General features: G+C 50.0%; 7 protein-coding genes across 7 annotated transcripts; 5 read left to right on the top strand and 2 right to left on the bottom strand.

Moving 5' to 3' along the window:
* Positions 1–2,421: 2,421 nt before the first annotated feature.
* Positions 2,422–4,089, top strand: DEU56DRAFT_758440 (uncharacterized protein; the record flags this gene model as incomplete). Its single annotated transcript, XM_041350232.1, has 3 exons — positions 2,422–2,437; positions 2,494–3,961; positions 4,029–4,089. The coding sequence occupies 3 exons, from the start codon at positions 2,422–2,424 to the stop codon at positions 4,087–4,089; spliced, it is 1,545 nt and encodes a 514-aa protein (XP_041205521.1).
* A 1,411-nt stretch (positions 4,090–5,500) lies between these two features.
* On the top strand, positions 5,501–6,338 carry DEU56DRAFT_982580 (uncharacterized protein). The gene is made up of 2 exons (XM_041359899.1): positions 5,501–5,942; positions 6,003–6,338. Exons 1-2 carry the CDS (start codon positions 5,895–5,897, stop codon positions 6,330–6,332), a joined length of 378 nt encoding a protein of 125 aa, XP_041205520.1. The 5' UTR covers positions 5,501–5,894; the 3' UTR covers positions 6,333–6,338.
* A 1,092-nt stretch (positions 6,339–7,430) lies between these two features.
* On the bottom strand, positions 7,431–8,845 carry DEU56DRAFT_872694 (uncharacterized protein; the record flags this gene model as incomplete). The annotated part of the gene is made up of 8 exons (XM_041355799.1): positions 7,431–7,487; positions 7,546–7,759; positions 7,819–7,907; positions 7,960–8,031; positions 8,081–8,391; positions 8,440–8,477; positions 8,529–8,651; positions 8,703–8,845. The coding sequence occupies 8 exons, from the start codon at positions 8,843–8,845 to the stop codon at positions 7,431–7,433; spliced, it is 1,047 nt and encodes a 348-aa protein (XP_041205519.1).
* A 3,421-nt stretch (positions 8,846–12,266) lies between these two features.
* Positions 12,267–13,556, bottom strand: DEU56DRAFT_903109 (isoprenoid synthase domain-containing protein; the record flags this gene model as incomplete). Its single annotated transcript, XM_041356624.1, has 3 exons — positions 12,267–13,016; positions 13,073–13,361; positions 13,534–13,556. 3 exons carry the CDS (start codon positions 13,554–13,556, stop codon positions 12,681–12,683), a joined length of 648 nt encoding a protein of 215 aa, XP_041205518.1. The 3' UTR covers positions 12,267–12,680.
* A 1,127-nt stretch (positions 13,557–14,683) lies between these two features.
* DEU56DRAFT_714620 (uncharacterized protein) lies at positions 14,684–15,088 on the top strand (the record flags this gene model as incomplete). The annotated part of the gene is made up of 1 exon (XM_041347562.1): positions 14,684–15,088. A coding segment is annotated over one exon (405 nt), but the record flags the coding sequence as incomplete, so codon positions are not given.
* Positions 15,089–15,178: 90 nt separating this feature from the next.
* Positions 15,179–15,589, top strand: DEU56DRAFT_715705 (uncharacterized protein; the record flags this gene model as incomplete). The annotated part of the gene is made up of 1 exon (XM_041347586.1): positions 15,179–15,589. A coding segment is annotated over one exon (411 nt), but the record flags the coding sequence as incomplete, so codon positions are not given.
* A 416-nt stretch (positions 15,590–16,005) lies between these two features.
* DEU56DRAFT_742006 (Endonuclease/exonuclease/phosphatase) lies at positions 16,006–16,701 on the top strand (the record flags this gene model as incomplete). Its single annotated transcript, XM_041348897.1, has 1 exon — positions 16,006–16,701. A coding segment is annotated over one exon (696 nt), but the record flags the coding sequence as incomplete, so codon positions are not given.
* Between the last annotated feature and the right edge of the window lie 4,622 nt (positions 16,702–21,323).

The following is a 21,323-nucleotide window of genomic DNA, read 5'->3' as shown; positions in this document are numbered from 1 at the left end:
GACGTAGGCGGGAGCAGACTTCACAACCGGGGTATAACTCCCATCTGACAGACGGGTATGAGTGGGATCCGGCGCCCTAGGATGGCTCTGACGTGTCCCGTCGTCTATGACCGGATGCCCTGGGACGGGGTGACAGCCGGTTAGGCTTTTCCCGAGTCGTTGCGCGCATTGAATTTCTTCTTTGCACGCTCGGACATGTTCGGGCAGGTCTTGACAGTGTGCTCGGTACCTCCGCAGTACAAGCAGAGGCCCTCAGCAAAGCGGCGATCACGCTCCTCCTTGGTGAGAGGCTGGCGTGGTACTGTCCTGGTGGCATCAATCTCCATCGGGATTCCTGGGGAGAGTGACGTCGAGGCAGATGGTTTGGGCTGGGCATTGCGCTGAGTGGTGTCAGTACCGGTTTGCTGACGGGGTGCAGGCTTTTTGGCAGTCTTGCGCTCAACCTCCCGACGATGAAGTCGGTTGTCGATGGTGACTGTGAGGTCGACATATTCGTCGAAGTTCGTGGGAGGACTGTGAACGGTCAGTAAGAGGTCCTTCACTTCATCCTTCAGTCCTTCATAATACTTCTGGATCGTGGTCGACGTGTTGAAGTTCACGTAGACGAGCAGCTCGCGGAACTTGGACGCGTAATTTGCGCAGCTCCCGGTCTGCCGGAGGTTTTCTATCTTGCGGAGGGCAGTGCCCTCGGTGTCGGGGTCTCCGAAGTGTTGCTTGAAGTCTTCGATCAGCAAGTCGAAGTCGTGGAGTAGGTCGTCGTTGGTCCGACGAATTGCTGTGAACCACGAACGAGGTGACCCATTGTCCAGGTAGGTGGAGAGGTAGAGGGCTCTGTCCATGTCAGTAGGCAAGGACGAACGTGAGAGTTCGACGGCACTGAGGATCTCGTCGACGAAGGCGTCAACTTCGGTTGCACTGCCCTTGAAAAGGCGTGGTTCCCGGAACTTTGCAACACCTCGTGGGGCGACTGAATCTAAAGGGTCCTGGTGCCCCATGGCACTTGTGGGCAAGGTGGGGAACCTAAGCGCAGCTATCTTATCAGTAATGTCTTCCAGAGCGCGCCCTATGGTACGCTGGTTCTCGTCTAGACGGAACGAGCTCTGTCCAAGGGCGGTGATGGCCTGGAGAACTTCGTTGAAGTTCTCCAGGGTCGGGACGAATGTGGACTGGGATGGGTGCGGGTTCTCCATGCCTGGAGTTGTGCTGTCGAAGTCTGACATGTTAGTAGTGTAATGCCTCGAGGCAACGGTAGAGTAGATTAATGAAATATACAAGTTTCGAGAGTTGAGTTTGGCGGGTTTGTGGTCGAACCAAACTGTAACGGGCGCTCTTCAAGCGGGAGAGACAAGCGAGGAGCTGAGCAGAAGGAGAGAGCCAGGAACTGGCGTTGGTTCGACGAAGGGACAGGTACAAAGCTCCGAGCCACATATAAGTATGTAGAGCGTGATAATGTAATGTGAAACATAGGAATGAAACTGGGCGCAGTAAACGCGTCAGTGAGATAAGGAGTCCGTGATTATCCAAACGAGCTGTTCCGCGCGGAACGGAGTACATCGGCGCAATGTTGATACTGTAAAGAGACCGTGTTATAGGTAGAATGGCCGTGGACTACGTAGAGTGCCCATGACCGTGACAGGGCACGCCTCACACTGGGACATCTGCGATTTTGGTGATGCGACGAAGAGCACAGGTGCTCTTTAGACTAGATAGAATTATCCGACATAGGGTAGACTACCCTGATGGATACAAATATGATTTTTAAAAAAAAAAAAAAAAAAACTTGCAATTGAATGGTTTCGACCTTTTGACATATGGTGTAATCGAACTTGGTCCAATTGCGAACAATCATGATCTGATGCCTGCGCAGCTTGAAGCTTGATTTTTTCCGAGTGTTTCTTGCACAAGCTTGCAAGTCAAGTCAGTGTGACAAAGTCGTGAGTCGATTATTATTACTCCTGCACTTGTCCTGCATACACTATTTTTAGAAAATGCTGAACCAGCTTTGCCACAACCATCTGCCTCCGGCGGACCGGCACGCCTAAGTTAAGCTTGAAATCGACCAGCGTCAACTTGCAGCTGTGCATTGCACCCAGATGTACAGCAAGGACTACACAGCCTCACTGGCATTGGTATACACTGGAATAACCACCCTCCCACAACTTCGACTTGAAGTTGATCATTTCGCTGCCCCGGCCCCAGCTCGTTACCATTGAACACACTTACTGGAGCACCTGACACCAAAGCATCGTTTTGGCAACGCTTCAACGCTTCAAGACTACATTGACGTGTTCGTGGCATTATGTCGTTCCTCAAGGCATCTCGCCCATATGATTCCTACCCACAGGCACCGTCGAACCCAATCAGTACTAATCCTTCTCCAAATATTTGTCATTTCACATTCTGTGATATAAATCATCGTTAATGAGTCAAGATCACTGTTAGTATTTCGATCTCTAATCTCATCCATTGTTCTCTGATTTCTTTATGTAACAGATGCTGGATCGTTTGAAGGAACTTGGGAAAAATTGTCTCAGGTCGCTGTCAAGGGCGCTGAATACGACTCCCGCGAACGTCGGCCCCACCCGAAATGTTTAAAAGGGACCCGAGTGGACCTTCTCGACTACATCCAGAGAGTACTAGACGACCAAGACAAGAGTCGACTGATTTGGCTGCATGGCACGGCAGGCGTCGGAAAGTCTGCTGTTGCTTTCACTGTAGCTGAAACGATGAGAGGTCTAAAAGTGACAGAGGAGACGAATATTGAAAAGCGGCTCACGGGAACATTCTTTTTCTCGCGAAAGCACACGAAACGCTGCACCACCGGTTATTTCTTTGCAACGCTCGTCTACCAGCTTGCCAGCAATTTTCCTAGCGTCCGGAAGGACGTCAACAGAACTATCCGCGATAATCCTGCCCTTCTAGACCCTGACAAGTCACTTCGCGACCAGGTGGAAGCATTGTTTATCCAACCTCTCCGAAAGCTTCATTTGAGACTGCGTGGGTGTCGACCTTTGGCATTTGTTGTTGATGCTCTTGACGAATGCACGTCTGAAACCGAGATTGGTGATCTCATCCTTTACCTTGCACGGGCTCTTCGTGAACCTGATCTTCCTGTGACCCACATCCTGCTTACGAGCCGCTCGGAACCGCATATCGTCAAAGCCTTTCAGAATGACGAGGTGTGCCCGCTGGTGCGCGAGATACCCGTGAAAATTTCGGGGGAGGGCGTTGCTTCCATCATCTCATTAGATGGTACAGATGTCGACAAGGACATCTGCACTTTCCTGCATCATTCCTTCACAGAGCTACAAATTCGCCATCCTGATTTCCCGCAGCCACCAAGGGATGTGCTTGAGCGGCTGGCCAGCCGAGCAGGCAGACGTTTCATCGTGGCATCTACGATGATGAAGTTTATTGACGACGGAGACAATGACCCCTGCGATCGGCTTCAAGTCATGCTGAATCTAGCGAGTGAATTGCTTCCAGGAACAGAGGTGTACAAGTTGTACGACTCTATCCTCTCCACATGCGCCGACTCCGAGCGGGCGTACCTGCACTTATCCATCGTCGCTGCCCTCGCGGATCCTCTCCCGATTTCACAACTCTCAAAACTTCTTGGCCCTGGCCTCGGCAGGGACGTCGAGACAACACTGATGCAGCTACGGTCTGTCATGGATATCCCCACCGACATCAGTCTCCCTGTGAATATTTATCACTCGTCCGTTCGTGACTATGTTTCCGACTCCTCACACTGCAGCATTTCTCAAGTACGCGATATTCCATCACCCCACTCCCTTCTCGCGCGCTCCTCTTTCCGCTTGATGATGAAAGAGATTCCAGAACGTTCGGCCCTCCTGGATGTGCTCTCAGGATTGAAGAAGTGCAGCCAATCTATGAAGTCCCAAGACCCCCGGGGGTTGCAAGAATCATTATCCTTCCTCGTTCAGCCACCAGAGCCACTGTCAGTTCTTGTCGGTCTGCTATGGCTTCGGGGGGATCGTAGTTCAGATTTAGAACCCTGGCTGAAGACTCCGGACGGGTGTGCCTGGCTGCAGACCCATAGAGGGACAGCCTGGCTTTGCACCCTGAGCGGGGAGAACTGGCTGCAGACCCAGGGGGGAAAAGGCTGGCTGCAGACTCAGGTGGGGAAGGACTGGTTGCAGATCTGGGCCGGAAAGCGCTGGTTGTGGTCCTTGGGTGGAACCATTTGGCTGCTGACCAAGGGTGGGAACGACTGGCTGCAGACACAGCAAGGCAAGGCCTCGCTGCAGACACAGTGTGGGAGGGAATGGTTGCAAAACCTGTTGGGAAAAACCTGGCTGGGAAGCCAGGGCGGGGAAGACTGGCTGAAAACCCGGGATGGGCGACGTTGGCTGAAGAAAGATGACTGGCGGAAGAAACACGACTGGTGGTCGGGGGTCTCACCAGGCTTTGCGCAGATGCGGGGCGTACAAATCTGTGCGCCGAAGAAGGACCGTTCATCGTTGAACCAGATCTGGCTGCGTCACAGTGATCACACGCAGAGGACGAAGTGGCTGCGGACCCCTGATGGACAGGATTGGCTGCAGGTCCCAGAGGGGGAGACTTGGCTGCGGACCTCAGATGGCCGACACTGGCTGTGGACCTGGTGGGACTGGTTGGGAACCGTTGGAGGAAAATCGTGGCTGGGGATGCAGGGTGGGCGAGACTGGCTACAGACGTTGCATGGAAAAGAATGGCTGCATACTCCCCGTGCGCAAAAGTGGCTGCAGACCCCGGACGGGCAAGGCTGGCTGCAGACCAAGCGCGGGCAGGACTGGCTGAAGACGCAGAACGGACGAGGCTGGCTGCAAGGCTGGCTAAGGACGCTGGACGGGCGAGACTGGCTGCATACCAATGGCGGGCGGGGCTGGCTACAGACACAGGGAGGGCAAGACTGGCTGCAAACACCTTATGGAAAAGCATGGCAGTCGACCCCTGCGGCCTCGGTCTGGATGACAATGGAAGAATTCTCGAGCACTTTGAAAACAATGAGCGAGAAAGAATTTATTCCAGAATCTTCTTTACTGCCAGCTTTCCAAGTAATCCAGGTGTTCAAGAGCTTGCCTGATCTCTTGATGTTTCCGGTGTTCGTCGCGCTAAGGCACCAAGATCATTCCAACCCTCCATCGCCAGAATTTCGTTTTTCACCAGACAGGGAGATTCTTCATGCTATGAATGCCTTTGGGACTTTCGCAAACGAAGCGCAGGAACGAAGTCGACCAGCATCTGACGCTCTCAAGTATGCATGTCAATACTGGGCCATTCATCTCTTCCGCGCTCCAAGTCCATGGGATGATACGCTCAGCAACATATTCAAGGCTTTCTGGAATCGTCATCTCCTCTCCTGGCTCGAAACGCAGTGGTGTTTGAAGGGTCTACGGTCTTGCCTCATTATTTTATCTATTGTGCAGACACTTGCAAAGGTGCGTGTATTTTGGCCTCACCGAACTTCCCAAACACTGATATTTTACTCCATAAGACACCATTTAATTGCAATCAACTAGGACCTGTTAATTTACAGCTGAATGAAATACTGCCAGCCATCGTTCCCGGCTCCAAAACATCCACGAAGGAAGCTTCAGCACTCGCTCCCACCTCCATGTGGACACAGCCGTCAACATCGTGGCATACTCCCTATATTCTTCCTCTTGCTCCACCCTTACAACTAACCCGTTTGACAATCCCCAGCACCAGTATTTCACATGCTGGCATATCCAAAAAGCGCAAGTTAAATGAGCTTAGCATTAATAGCGATAGTTCAGGCGGATTCGCTCCTACCCTATCAAAACGCCCGAAACGAAACCAACAGGTCTTGCAGGTGACTACATCCCAAGGGCGGCGTGGACGAGACCAAGGTGATAACCCTGCGCAGCATGATGGATGAGAATGTGCACAACCACGGGACGTTCGACGACTGTCAGGTGCGTCGTTCCGCATGTTCACCCTTTACATCTATCCAAACATGCAAAAACATTTGGCAGGACATCCTAAAGCCATCTGCGCTTCGATGCAACTCACCACGTCGGCGCCGTCAACAGCTAAACAGCCCACTACTCCTCTTCTACTCGGACACACTCGCCCTCACGGCACCTACACTGATCCCCATGCTACAAATCATTGCTCTAATGAGCAACCTCTGGGATATCTTTAGCGGGGTATTTTATGCAAATCACATTGTCCTACATGGGTTACATTCTCGTAACGGACATACATTGGACATAAAAATGCACATCGCATATGCATACTTACATTTATTACGATGTAAGAATGTATCTAGTACTGACAAATCTTCCATGAATCTGAGGTGTTGAATGCCATTCCTACGTGTGCTCGTCACCAACATCTAGTGTCTTTCCTCTTCATGGAAGTGTATCGCATGCAGTGTGCACGGAAATTTGTTTTTACACAAAACTTGAGCTCTTTCATAAAACATTCCAACGGATATACGACAGCGAAGGCGCGTCAAAAATATTATGGGTAAGGAGGGCGAGCTGTAACTTATACATGATTAGATGTAAGAATTATGGTAAGACACAGATGGCGTGGCATTCTACAGTGCAAGTCGTCGCAGTCAGAATTATGTGGTCCAAGACAGAAGCGAAAACAATCTCACGAAGCGATAGGCAAAAGGTTTACAAAGGCATTTTGCTTTTGTAGCAATCTAGATTCTATCCAAATTCGCTCCAAATATTGGGCTGGCGGAACTTCACCTGTGGCACTTGCGGTGGCGCGACCTATCCCTCAAGCTTTTTAGCTACTACTCACTCAATCTTAAGCCATGTGCTGAAAGTTTACCATGCGTCCCGCTTTTGTTCTAAGTCAACTGGAACGGTGGTTATCACTCAATCTTCCTTGAACCGATGCTTCAAACTGGAAATAGCAGTTCAAATCGAGGTAGTCCAAGGTAACCGATACGGAGTTGGATCCAGTGATCAAGTATGTAAATCAAGAATTGGATCTCCTCTGACTGTTCAGTTTTCCGTCGAATAATGTTTTTCTGTGTGGTTCGCAACTGATACTGACTCTGTCTTAGGAAGACTGGCCTTCGACGAACTCGATCCCATAGCTGGACTTGCCAATTCTGTGGCCAAGCTCGACTCCAATGTTCGAAATTCGGTCTCAGTGTGCTGGATTGACTGGCGATAATTCGCACTGGGAGTTACGGCCTAGCATCCACCCATGTTGATGATCTTGTAGATACGATGGCCTTGGAGATGTCGAGAACAGCGTTTAATATGTACTCGCTGTACACTTAGCTTCCTGAACTGATCACGCCATCAATGATCAATGATTCACTGAAGACGGCGATAACAAAGCAAGCTAGAAGTTGTCAAACAGAGAATCCTCCGCATCGAATCAGACTGATTCATGATATTATCGAACGGGACAGATAATTCACGAATCGCGACCTAGACCACCGTCGGAGTGTGCTCGGTGCCTCGGTTTGCGGCCCACGTCTCTGGTCCCTGTGATATTCCAGCATCCATGATCACATCCACCATAACACACCGAAGGAATTCCTACCGTTCTGTTATTAATTCTATGGTTCTGGATTCTTCTCGCGAACCACTCTACAGCAGTGGAACCAGTCTCAAAGTTTCTGTCAGGCTGCCTCTTCACCGCCTCTGCAATAATATGACTGGATTCAACAAGAGCCCGGAGGACTTTGGAGTTGCCCGGACGGGTAAAGAAAGCCAAGGACCACCGCTCGTATTCAGCCTGTGCGCCGGGAGGTGGACTGTCCATGGCAATTCGACAGATTAGCAAGGCTGGAAATTCAAGTACTCATGCACGCACACCACGCGGTGAATATTGGATTGCAGGATGCCTCCACTGAAAAGAGACAGCGCATCTCCAATATTGCAAATTGCATGTCCAGGAATGGGCTATCCGTAGATGAATGTCCGCTGCACGGGGGCATGAAACTCGTGTACTCACTCGTATGTAGGACCACTCGTTATGACCAGGTGGGAGCACTTGGAGTCCACCAAGGCGATTGTACAAGAAGGTCTGATAATGCTTGATTAAAAAACATGGCCGCACATGCCCAGTAACCCACCAGACTGCCGGAATCAGTATGGGCACCTATTATAGCCCTTTCCGTAGGGAGGCTGTGGATGCTTCTGGTCTCGCTACAACTGTGTTCCTCCACGTCACCCAGTCTCTCCAAAGTCCCTTTCGGCAGTCCAAGCCTGTCATTGAATATATTGAACACAACACATGTCACCTCAAGACCCTTGCGGATAAACGGTGCGATTGTGTTTTTCATGCGAGCATTTACGGTCGATGGGTAGGTGCGGTGAACGACCTGTGGATAAGCTAGTGCATCATCTTTAGAGACGTTTAGGAATTGAACAGCGTCCAAGGTGCCTATACTTGCGTCAGTTTATTGTTAGTGAATTGGACTGCAAATCCTACCAGTTGCATCAATCGCGTTGGCGCCAACTTTCTTGTATCTGATAAAGAACTCAAATAATGAGAGACACTCGTAAAAAATCAACACGGACCCGAAAGATTGTCCTGTGTCTCCTTGCTCGAACTTCAAACGTTCTTCAAGGGGCAGAGCCATTGCCTCAGCCCCCATATCAAACATGTCACTCACTTCTTGGTCTGCACCATGGTTCTTCAAACTTATGGAGAGTTAGGTTCGACGCATATTCAACAACATAAATACGACGTACTACCAGAATCCAATAGTTGTCGCTGCCTCCCACAGTCGGTTTACTTCCTCCACGTCTCCAGCCTTGATGAGCTCGTAATCAATAATCAAGAGAGGATGTGTTCGAACGTCGTCCGGGAAAGGAGGAAAAGTACTTCCAAGCATACTAATCTCAATTGAGGATGTTAGCATGGTAGCGTGAACAAAAGTGGATGAACCAACTTTGAGTGGGACAGCAGGATATGAAGAGTACTAAGTGTGTCAAAAGGTTGTGGGAAGGCCTTGACCTTTATTATACAACATATCAATGCGTAATCACCGCCTGACCTCCGAGAAAAAGGGAACCTTTCCTGGCTTGTCAAAGTAATGGCGACCCCGAGCGACTTACTTGGTGCCGGCTTTCTCCACGCACAGCCGATTCAGGCGCTTCTGCATTCCAGTTCCATTTGATACCCCCCCGTACCTTACTTAACAAGTTTCTTCCTTGTGACTGACTTTCGACGGCCGACCACGACTGAGATGTGCAGGATACGACCTAAGGATAATTGCAGGACGGGTATTTATCGGGCCCGGATATGAAAGTCTAAATCAAGTCCATTTCAATATCTTGTCCTAATAACAGATTTTGAAACCCTCGTCCGTTGAACGTGAGTGAAGGCCGAGCTGCACCGACACGGGAACCCAAGTCTCTGTTCGCGAGGAACGACATGGCATAGCAGCCATGAACATTGACCAACTGAAGAATGTGTTTAGCGCCATGGATAACAACGAGTGGGCAGTTTCTCAATATCATCATATCGGTATTGCTTCTGGAGACGTCTTGCACGACTTGAACATCGGCGACAGCAGCTGGTGGCGAACAAAGCCGTGGTGGAGACAGGTTGGATGAAGGAGTGGATCACGAGGATGACGTGACAATGATGGACCGGGTAGACAACCTAAGCGACAATGATGAAGAGGACGTGGAAAGTGGGAGGTGAAAGCTGCACGTATAGGCATTGCAGCATCTCTTATTGGAGGAAAAACGTTGTGGGTCGTAGCCTGCATACCAGTCAAGGGAAGTCCACTCGTGTAAAGTACAGCGTTCTGGACAGACAAGCTCCATAGAATAATGCAGTGCTCATAACATCCCGTCGCGCAGTGCGCACGCGGTGGAATGCTGCTTGAGTCACGAATTAAGAATGGCCTGGAATGTCGCGGGAGTAAAGTCTGTGTTGATTCAGAGTGTCGAAATCAGGTCAGTGCAGGCGGTTTGCAACGGTCAGCATTATCGAGTCCGGTGCAATACACGAGTCTCACAGACGAGAGAATTAGATTGATGGGATAGTAAAAAACATGAAGAAAGAGATGAGACTACAAGACAACTACATGGAAGCAACAATATAATTTGGTCAACATGTCGCAGGATTAATGCCCATTGGCATGTGGGGGAGATGCACAACAGAGGAAAAGTACGAGACGAGCCCACCATGGGATGGGTGGTGACTGCGCAGCTGCTACACTAGATGTGGTAGCATGAGTACCTGGTACAGGGGATGTCGTGGAAGTCGAGGCGGTGGCAGGCTGAGTTTGTGATGACGACGCCTGGGGCTGGCCGTGCAACTGGCTTTGCTGCTGCGGCCGCGGCCGTGGAGCAACAGCCAATGGCTGCAAATAAATCATTGAACAACGGCGATGGGAATGGCACGCGAACAAATGCTTACCTTTCTGTCCTGTACTGTAGGAACGTCGACAATGCGAGGTCCGCGAGAGAAGATGGTCCGCCTTGGACGTTGCTGGAGTTCGGTTGCTCCATCAGTCTCGGAGTGAGAGTGGCGGAACAGCGATGAAAAGCCGCTGAATAGCATTCGTGGATTCAAAGAAAAGGCAGGGCGGCGGGGGTCATGTGTGGGGGTATTGTGATGGGTACCGTGTGTTGCGGAGGACTGAGAATACAAATATTAAAACAAGAACTGGTCAACAGAAACAGATAACTCACCTGGGCGCCATCAAAAAATCCTGGCGGTATTCGGCGGGCATGAATAGCCGGACGTCGCGTAGCATCACTCTAAAGTGTCTTTAAAATGGCTGAAAAGCTTGAGAAACACGTCACGTACGGTCGCCAGCGATTTTGGAGCTGGGGCCTGCAAGTGGGAGATTAGTATAGTAGTTACCGAAGAACTGTGGGATTTACATGAGAGATGGGCAGGAGTAGATCTTCAAGGCCAGCTTGTTTGAGGATGGCGTGAATGTCCCATGTGTACACGTTTCCGTTTTTGCAACCAGTGACTAACACTTTTCCATCAGCGGAAAGGGCTGCGGACTTCAAACCATCTTCATGCTGGAGGGGTGGTCCGATCTGGAGATTCGTGTCGAGATTCCATAGATGCGCTGTTTTATCATATGATGCACTTGCAAGGAGGCGGTTGTTTGAAGACAAGGAGATGACGCGAACACTGGAAGAGCTCGAGTGACCCTCAAGAATGGCAATCTGCTCCCAAGTGGCTGTGTCGAATATCCTAATCGGGCCATGTGACCCGGAGATAAGCTTCTTTCCGTCCGATGTCCATGCCAAGCTGTAAACTGGGCTACTGTGTTTGAGTGTGGTGATCAACTCGCCCGTCTTGCTGTCCCAGATTTTGACTGCTTTTTCGTTGTTTCCGCCCGGGCCCGTTGCGATTTGTTCGTTATCAGGCGAGTATATCACCGCGTTCACGTAATCGTGTCCGGTTGTGATTGTTAGGACAGTTTTGCCGCTCTTGAAATCCCATACCCTTGCTGTCCCATCATGGGATCCGCTCGCTACTCGCTTGCCATCTGCACTCCAGCACAATGCACACACAAGATCGGTGTGTCCCGTCCATTTGGTGATGGCCTTCCTCGTCTCGATGTTCCACAACTTCACTGTCCTGTCGCTGCTTCCGCTTGCAACTGTTTTGTTGTTTGGAGACAATGCCATGGACCACATTCCTGCCTGACTCTCATCCCGCCAGTCCTCACCTATCTGTGTACCGCTCTCTAGGTCCCATAATCGGAGTGAACCGTCCACCGAACATGTGATTATCCGTCGTCCGCTGTGCAGATGGACAACACCTGTTACCCAGTCGGTATGGCCTCGCATCGTCTGGTGTGGCGTGATAGCTGACGTCTTACTGGTGGAGGGAGACATGGTCGGCGCTGGTAATTCCGTACTGCAGATCGGGGACTATGTTTGCGAGAGAAGCCCGCTGCGATTTTTCAACAAGACCGGGTTATCGGATGGCAATGGTTGCTGGTGAGTCCAGAGGCCTACTTCTTTCACGTTAACATTTGTCAGAAGCACAGAAGCCATTGCCCACGAGACAAGCCTACTCATGTGAATCCAGTCCTCGCCTAGAAGACAGCTTCGGGACTGTATATCCAGGATTTGCGGCGCTGTTATTCCAGAATGTGTTGGTAGGTATGTGCCGAAGCCGCTTTAGTAAGCAAGTGGTTGTCTTTAAACTGCAGAAGAGCTTATAGTATCACTCACGAGAAGCACCGTTCAGACGAGCTCAGTGCTCAATCACTAGCGATCAAAGGATGCCTGGTGTCTGGTTGGGAGAAGGGGAAGTTGGCCCTGTTCGTTCAAACCATCTTTTAAGGTGCGTCCCATGCGTCATCCTCGTGTTCGCTCCACAGCTTCATTGCTGTGTAAACCAAGCGCTCAGGTCTACGACCGGCACTATGTGCATCCTTTACGCAAGGAACTTCATGCTGGCGACAGAGTTCGACGGGAGCCTACATTTCCCCTCTACTTTGTTCTTACACAAAACTTGAGCTCTTTCATAAAACATTCCAACGGATATACGACAGCGAAGGCGCGTCAAAAATATTATGGGTAAGGAAGGCGAACTGTAACTTATACATGATTAGATGTAAAAATTCAGCTACATGGTAAGATACAGATGGCGTGGCATTCTACAGTGCAAGTCATCGCAGTCAGAATTATGTGGTCTAAGACAGAAGCGAAACCAATCTCACGATGCGATAGGCAAAAGGTTTACAAAGGCATTTTGGGAAGTAGGCTGATGATTCGGTACCGCTTCACAGTATGACCATCCTTCCCGAGATAGCGTGTGGAATTGAAGGACCAGTGCAAGGAACCGATCATCCAGTCCTCCAGTCCTTGGACATAGATAGCCACCTGCCTGTCAACCTCTTCTCCCCACGAGGGGAGAATGACACGGTTGTCTTCAAAGCGCTGGATGGTACCCTTGCACAGTTGGTAGGAGTAGTCGACAGCGTCTTGCAGGTTCATACGTTGTTCGCACATAAGCACGGCAACCATATTGTGTGGGCTATGAGAAGATTGTTCCACGTTATAAGATAATATGTCCTGTCAGCAGTGACGTCAGCAGTGCGCCAGCGCTCGACGACAGAATGGGACATTACGTTGACCCAAGAAATATAATCATTGGTTGCCTCCTCCATAGCCATGATAACTGGGTGCGACATTACTTCGTCGGGGAGATCAATCTTAGCTGCATATTCGATGAGGGCAAAGAAAGGCTTGCAGCCACTTGTGTCTCGCCTCGAGGATATGTAATATTCAAGATTCAACACACGTCCCTTGACACGGTCATCAACCTCCTGAGCTGAGGCGATGAAGAATAAGTCCGTTGTGCGGATAAGCCTCTCGGTGCAGCCTGGACCGCCCGTCTCCTTAAAGCGACTGAAAAATCTAATAACGACGATTAGTAGGTGTGTTTATGATAGATAAAAATGATTACGATTTGCACGGCACCAAAGCACCTGAATAACCCGAACGAGAGTTAGAATACTAGCCTCCAATAGGCTAGGGCTCTCTGCTAGCATAAGATACTAGAACTCTGGCTTGTCCCAAGTGACTTCACCCCATCCGAGTCAGGACAAGCATGAAATCATTATGATTGGGGACCGGAGAAGTTCTACTCCGGCAGTACTATATATCACTGAGAGTTTTCGGCATCGGATGCTCTGCTTTTGTAGCAATCTAGATTCCATCCAGATTCGCTCCAGGCTGGCGGAACTTCAACTGCACTTGCGGTGGCGCTCAACTTCAGGAGAAGCCTTCAAGGACCCGATGTGTTGCGTTGCTTGGTGACGAATCGGGTACGATATATTCGATGTAAAGACAAAAGTGCGCTTCGTGACTAACGACAGTCTGGTGGTTCAGAAATTAAGGATGGCGCAGACAGATAAGGGAAAGTGGATGCTCCTTGGACCCGTACCAAGTGGCACCCCCAACAAGGACCCCGGAAGACTCAACCAAATCTTTGCGCCCAACGGCAACAAAGACGTCAAAAGACGTCCTCCCCGCCTTCTATCTTCTATCTCTCTTAAGAACTTGCTTTTATATACATATACCATACACCAATAAAACTACAAAACAACAAAATATCCCTCAAATCAAAAATCAAACAAAAACGGTAAAATACGGTAAAAATGGCGCCAGCGCCAACCAATCAAACCCTGTCTACTAACCACACCCCTGTAACAACTACCACCAGAGGCCGCAAAACCACGGCCAACAAACCCCTCCTATCAATAAGCAAAGAAATAATAGATCATTTAATAGGATCAGATGTCAGATCCGAGATCAAAGATGAAACAGCGGCAATAAAACTTCTTATAACACATGGCCTCAGCCTACCTACAGCATGCAACGTGATCAAGCAAACAGCCCACGCCCTGCTAGAATTCAGCATCACAGCAAACCTAGGCGCAACACACGTGGACATCCTTCGTTCCATTGCAATACTACTCATCGAAGCCGAACAACACCTGGACGCAGGAAAACTCATTGAAAAAGTAGCAAAACTCATACAAGGACCACTCGCACAGTTAGAAGAGAAAACCACAAGAATCGAAGAAATCACCGCCACCCACAAAGCAGCCTTAGAAAACGCGGCAATAGAGCTGCGTGGCCATCTCTCTAACTCATCCGAGAACATCGAGAAAGTCGTAACGAAAGCCACCAACGTTACAAATACCCAATCAAAAGAGACACATCCTGACGGGATACAATCTTATGCAAACGCGGTTAGAACTAACATATCACCTCCATTGTCCAAGCTCCTAGCCCGCAACGAAGCGCAAGCAAAGCAAATCTTGATTGACAGACGCTCTTACGGAGAAATAGACACCCTCAGAGAGTTGACGGAAGCTGAGCTAGTAACCAAAGCTAAGCTGGCTATAGAACTTGTAGAAAAAGACGGCGTCACCATCCCCTCAGGATTATCTTTCCAATCAGCACGACGACTCCCCCATGGAGGGATACTATACGAACTAAACTCCGTAACGTCAGCCCAATGGTTCAACTCCCCTGCCCATCGAGGAAAGTTCACAGCCAACTTCGGAGCAAACGCAACCATCAAAGACCGAGCCTTCAACATACTGATTGAAAATGTACCAATATCCTATGACCCAACCTCAACGCGCATCAATACAGAACTCGAAGCGAAAGGAGGCCTTAAACCCGGAACACTCACCAAAGCCAAGTGGATCAAGCCATTGACACGCCGGAAGACAAACCAACGTACAGCACACGCGATATTAACCCTCAAGACCAAGGAAAGCGCCAACCAAGTACTCCGTTTTGGAATCTCAATTGAGGGAAAGAAAGTATTTGGACGCAAACTACTACCGGAACCGACACGCTGCCTCAAATGCCAATCTTTCGACGGCCCCCACGTAGCTGCAGAATGCACTCAAGAACACGACACGTGCGGAACATGCGGAGCAAAACACCGCACGGCAACTTGCAAAGTAGACGACTCCAATTACTATCAATGTACTAATTGTGATTGCCAGGGCCACGCATCATGGAGTCGAGAATGTCCCACCTTCATAAACAGATGGGAAAACTCCAAGAACAGATCCGAAGACGCCAAATATCGATATTTCCCCACCGACGACCCACTCACCTGGGAGAACGCAAACAGCTACAGCTACAGCAATCAAGAAGAAGAACAACACGAAATCCCGAGACAACGCATATGGACCCAACCGACGACTGACCCGAACTCCCATGGCAACTACGGACGGCTCCAAACCAAGCTCCCACTACCGCAAAACCCCCAAATCACCCAAAGGCCAGAAAAACCGCCCAAACGCAACCAACAGCGAGAAAACCCAAACTGTATACCGATTGGAATGGGATCCCAAGCTCGCTTAATGAGCAACTGGCTCAATCCCCAAACACCAGCCCCCACACCACCAGTGGAACACCTCCCCTCCTCAAACCCCTCAACTCCTAACTCCTCCGCAACCACCCCCCTAAGATTCCCTTCCTCGACCCCAGAGTATGACAACAATGAAAGACCCCCACCCACGAACATGGCATAATGCAGGACGACCAACACGCACAACCCCCCAGCACTGACTTTCGAATCTGGCAACAAAACCTGCGGAAATCATCAAATGCCTGGGAGCATATGCTCCAGAATCTAGACCCTTCCTACTACGATATCGCCTGCATCCAAGAACCATTCCTTAACCCTGTAGGACTAGCTAACGCTTCCAACCTTAGACGCTTTTGGGATGTTATATACCCCTCCAATCACCACGCTAACCCCGAACGCTCGCAGACCATCCTACTTATCAACAAGAATTTATCCAAGAACAATTGGCACGTCATCCCGCTCGACACGCCGAACGTGACCGCCATCGAGATCCACGGCAACTTTGGAAAGGTGCGTATCTATAATATTTACAACGCGTGCGATCACTCGAGAACCCTCCAATTCATGGAGCAACACTTAATCGCCGAGGAGGCAGTTCATCGAAACCTCCCCCGTACCATTGCTCAAGGCAACAATAGAGCGGACAACGTCCACATGATATGGATGGGCGATTTCAATCGCCACCACCCCATGTGGGAACTCACGAGCAACTCCCACCTATTCACCGCAGCGAACTTAGACGCTGCGGACCTACTGATTAATCTCCTAGCTGAATATAGTCTAACGCAAACGTTACCCCACGGCATCGCAACCCTCGAGGCGTCGAACACGAAAAACCACACGCGCCCCGACAACGTGTTTTGCTCAATCGACATTGAGCATCTATTTACAAAATGCGCGGTAGAGTACCAATTACGACCGGTTATAACTGACCATTTCCCAATAATTAGTGTACTCGATCTTCAACCAGAACGAACAAACCCCACACAACGTCCAAATTTTCGAAGCGTTGACTGGGACCAATTCAGAGAAGCCTTAACGTCCCACCTAGAAGTATACCCCCCACCCACTAACATCCCATCTATAGACACATTCAAGATCGCCTTCAAACATCTAACTCGAGCCATCGCAAGAACAGTCGAAGACCACGTACCGAAGACAAAACCATCACCCTACGCAAAACGGTGGTGGTCGAACGAACTCAACGCGGAACGCAAACACGTCCACAAGCTCGGGAAGAGAGCCAGAACCCATCTCAATCGCCGACAAGACCCCGTCCATGAAGAATACCGACTAGCACGCAACCGCTTCTCCGAGAACATCAAGAACGCCAAGAAGGAACACTGGGAAGAATGGCTCGAGGCCATCACACCATCAAACATATGGGACTTCCATCGATATGCCGCAAGCGACCCAACGGATCAGATCCACACGTGGATCAAAACCCTGAAGGACCCACAGAACCCTGGAAACGCCTCCGCCATGCAGGACAACGAGAGAAAGAGTCAACTCTTATATGACGTATTCTTTAGACTACCGCTGGACGAGGAACATGTTGAGCCCGATTTCACCTATAGTCCACCCATTTGCGAGTTCGCACCAATAACTAACGAACAAATTTTTAGAGCTATATCGAAGTTATCTCCCTACAAGGCGCCTGGCCTGAACGGCGTATGCAACTGCGTATACAAGAAATGTGCAGAGCAACTGGTACCCTACATGGCCCCCATATTCCGCGCAACATTCGACCTCGGATACTACCCAGAGGACTGGAAACTATCATCGACCGTAGTCCTACGAAAACCAGGAAGACCGGACTATAGCCTGCCGAAAGCGTACAGGCCCATAACCTTGCTCGATACCATGGGTAAAATTCTCTCATCGTGCGTTGCTGACGACTTGGTCTACATAGCAGAACACCACGGCCTTTTACCACCAACACACTTTGGAGGCCGGCCAGGAAAATCGACAGTCGACTCCTTGCATCTACTAACAAAATTTGCAACGGACGCCTGGGCATCATCGGAACCCTTCGTCTCAATTCTATTCCTCGACGTAAAGGCCGCATTCCCGAGCGTAGTAGTGAATCGAATGCTCCACAACATGCGACAAGCTGGAGTCCCACTAACGTACATTGACTGGTACAGAAATAGACTAAGCAACAGATCCACAACGCTACATTTTGACGACTACTGCTCCAACCCGTTCAACGTGTCTAACGGGGTTGATCAAGGTTGTCCCTTATCGGTAATAGGGTTTCTTTTCTACAACGCGCCTGTCCTTCGAGTGGCCGATCCTAACCCACGACGAGGAGAATTAAGCTTAGGCTTCATCGACGATATCGCTATTGCAGCACGAGGCAAGACCTACGACGAAGCAAACGGAAAGCTCAAGAAGATGATGGAAAACCCAAGGGGTGCTTTAAATTGGAGTAGAGAACACAATGCTGACTTCGAACTAGATAAAACGGCACTCCTTTGCGTATCGCGACGTCGAGAACCAGATCCCACCCGCCCAGGAAAGACCATCGCAACACCCCGACCCTCTATCACCATCCGCAACCACGTCATTGAACCGTCACGATCCCACAAATTCTTAGGAGTAATAGTCGACGACGAGCTCACCTTCAAAGAACATGCCACGTATGCCTTAGCCAAAGGCACGCGATACATGATGGCATGCCAACGGATGATGAGAACCGTCAAAGGCGTCCATGGACGACTACTAAAGAAGCTATACGAAGGCGTAGTTGTCCCCAAGATGCTATATGCAGCGGACGTTTGGTGTTCCGGACTCATTGCTAAGGGAAGAGGAAAGACCAACTCGGGGCGCGGCGCACGAGGCTTCGCGTCCAAAATGTCCAGAGTCCAAAGAATGGCCACCACGATGATAACGGGGGGATGAGAACCACCGCCACTGACCTCTTAGACGCGCATGCTAATATCCTTCCTTTCCAGCAGTTACTACGCAAGGTGTGCCACAGAGCCACGCTGCGCATGGTCACCATGCACAAGTCGCACCCCCTCCACAAGGTGATATGCGCAGCGTACAACTCATGCGCACGAAGGAACTTCAAGAGCTGCAAAAGACACCCATCACCATTACACCGCCTACTCAATGAATTCCAGCTCAGCCCGCACACGGTAGAGATCATCGAACCGACACGCCACTACCCCAAGTGGTCCTCAGATGTTGCAATAGACATCGCCACGGACATGGCCACAGCAATCCAGGACGACGAGTACGCGGAAGAGGGGCTAAGAGTTTATTCAGATGGATCAGCAGTGGACGGGGGGGTTGGAGGAGCGGCGATATTGCTGAGGAACGGAGAGGTGACGAGAGCAAAGAGATTCTGGTTAGGAAGTGATAAGGAACATACGGTCTACGAGGGAGAAGTGATCGGGATGATCCTAGCCATAGAGATCTTGAGGGAAGAAGGAGGAGCGGGCACCATGGCCCTCGGGGTGGACAATCAAGCTGCCATTCAGGCGACCAGAGCCTTCGCATCCAGACCAGGCCACTATCTAATGGATAAGTTTCATGATGACTTACGAAGACTCATACCCGCGCATGACGCACGCAAACTCACCATATGGTGGACTCCAGGCCACCAAGGAATACCAGGCAACGAACTCGCAGATGAGCAAGCGAAGATGGCAGCGGGCGGAAACTGCAGCGACCCTAATGAACTACCCAAATCCCTCCTAACAACACGCACCCGCACAACCCTCACCCTCCCCATTAGCAAGTCCGCCCTCAAGCAGCAGTTCACATACAAGATCAAAGAAGAAGGCGCGCAAATCATGAGAAGCTCACCACGATACGAACGCCTCCACGAGATAGACGCAACAGCCCCGTCGAAGAAATTCTCCAAGCTAATAGAACACCTCCCACGTCGACACTCGTCCCTGCTGTTCCAGCTCCGAACGGGCCATGCGCCATTGAACAAACATTTGCATCGAATAGCCAAAGTCCCAAGTCCCACTTGTCAACAATGCCACCAGCACGAAGAAACCGTCCACCACTATCTACTCGCCTGTCCAGGATACACCAGACAACGTCTCACCCTCTCACGTGAACTCGGACCTATCGCTAGCCACCTGAAGAACCTATTGAGTAACCCTAAGTGCACCAAACCCCTACTCCGCTTCATAGCGAGCACGCGAAGAATGGAACAGATATTCAGTGATGTCACACCACCGGCGGACGAAGAAGCAGAAGAATAATAAGCAAAAGAAACCCCACACATATTATCGCCTTTAGCTGGCCTTACCCGTTCTCGCTCCAAACCTGGACCAATGTCTTACACAACCTGACGCATAGAAGAACACAACAGATTAGAGTAAATACGCGCATGTACTGTCTACCATAGGGCATTGCCCCAACGGACAATAAACGATGATTCAAAAAAAATAAAAAAAAAATAAGGGAAAGTGTTGGTGTTTGGGCACAAGCCCGAAGCCAGGGTATGAACCTGGGCGTCAGAAGTGAGCTGTGATGGGCGGGTGGGCCTGATTAGCTCACTTCGTGCTTGAAGCCTAGGAAGCGTACACTGTGCGTCGGACAAAACAATTAGGTTGTTCGGTTTTAAATTAAACTAAGTTTTGCTTTTGTTCGTGCTGATCTTGGGAGAGGCGGGAGGGTGCAAAAGATTGACGTCTAGCGTCTTAGGACTTAGAGTGAGAGGCTGCGAGGTCACCGAGGTGGGCAGAAACAAAAGGCTCTGTGCCACATCGCTTACCTAATACATGTAGACTGTATTCTACGCACGCCTTGTGCCTCGGCTAGCGTAGAAATCCACCTATCCTCAAGCTTTTTAGCTACTAGTCACTCAATCTCAAGCCATGGGTTGAAAGTTTACCACGCATCCCGCTTTAATTCTAAGTCAATTGGTACGGTGGTTATTACTCAAGCTTTCTTGAACCGATGCTTCAAACTGGAAATAACAGTTCAAACCGAGGTAGTCCAAGGTAACCGATACGGAGTTGGATCCAGCGATCAAGTATGTAAATCAAGAATTGGATTCTCCTCTGACTATTCAGTTTTCCGTCGAATAATGTTTTTTTGTGGTTCGCAACTGATACTGACACTGTCTTAGGAAGACTGGTCTTCGACGAACTCGACCCCATAGCTGGACTTGCCAATTCTATGGCCAAGCTCGACTCCAATGATCGAAATTCGGTCTCGATGCACCGGATTGATTGGTGATAATTCGTATTGTGAGTTACTGGTGGCCTAGCATTCACCCATGTTTATGATCTTGTAGATACGATGGCCTTGGAGATGTCGAGAACAGCGTTTGATATGTACTCGCTGTACACTTAGCTTCCTGAATTGATCACGCCATCAGTGATTACTGATTCACTGAAGACGGCGATAATAAAGCAAGCTAGAAGTAGTCAAACAGAGAATCCTCCGCATCGAATCAGACTGGATATTATCGAACGGGACAGATAATTCACGACCTAGACCACCGTCGG

The sequence above is a fragment of the Suillus clintonianus genome, assembly GCF_016758775.1.
Source record: "Suillus clintonianus strain FC179 chromosome Unknown DEU56scaffold_69, whole genome shotgun sequence".
NCBI classification, from domain to species: Eukaryota; Fungi; Basidiomycota; class Agaricomycetes; order Boletales; family Suillaceae; genus Suillus; species Suillus clintonianus.
This window is presented reverse-complemented; position numbering and strand designations above follow the sequence as displayed.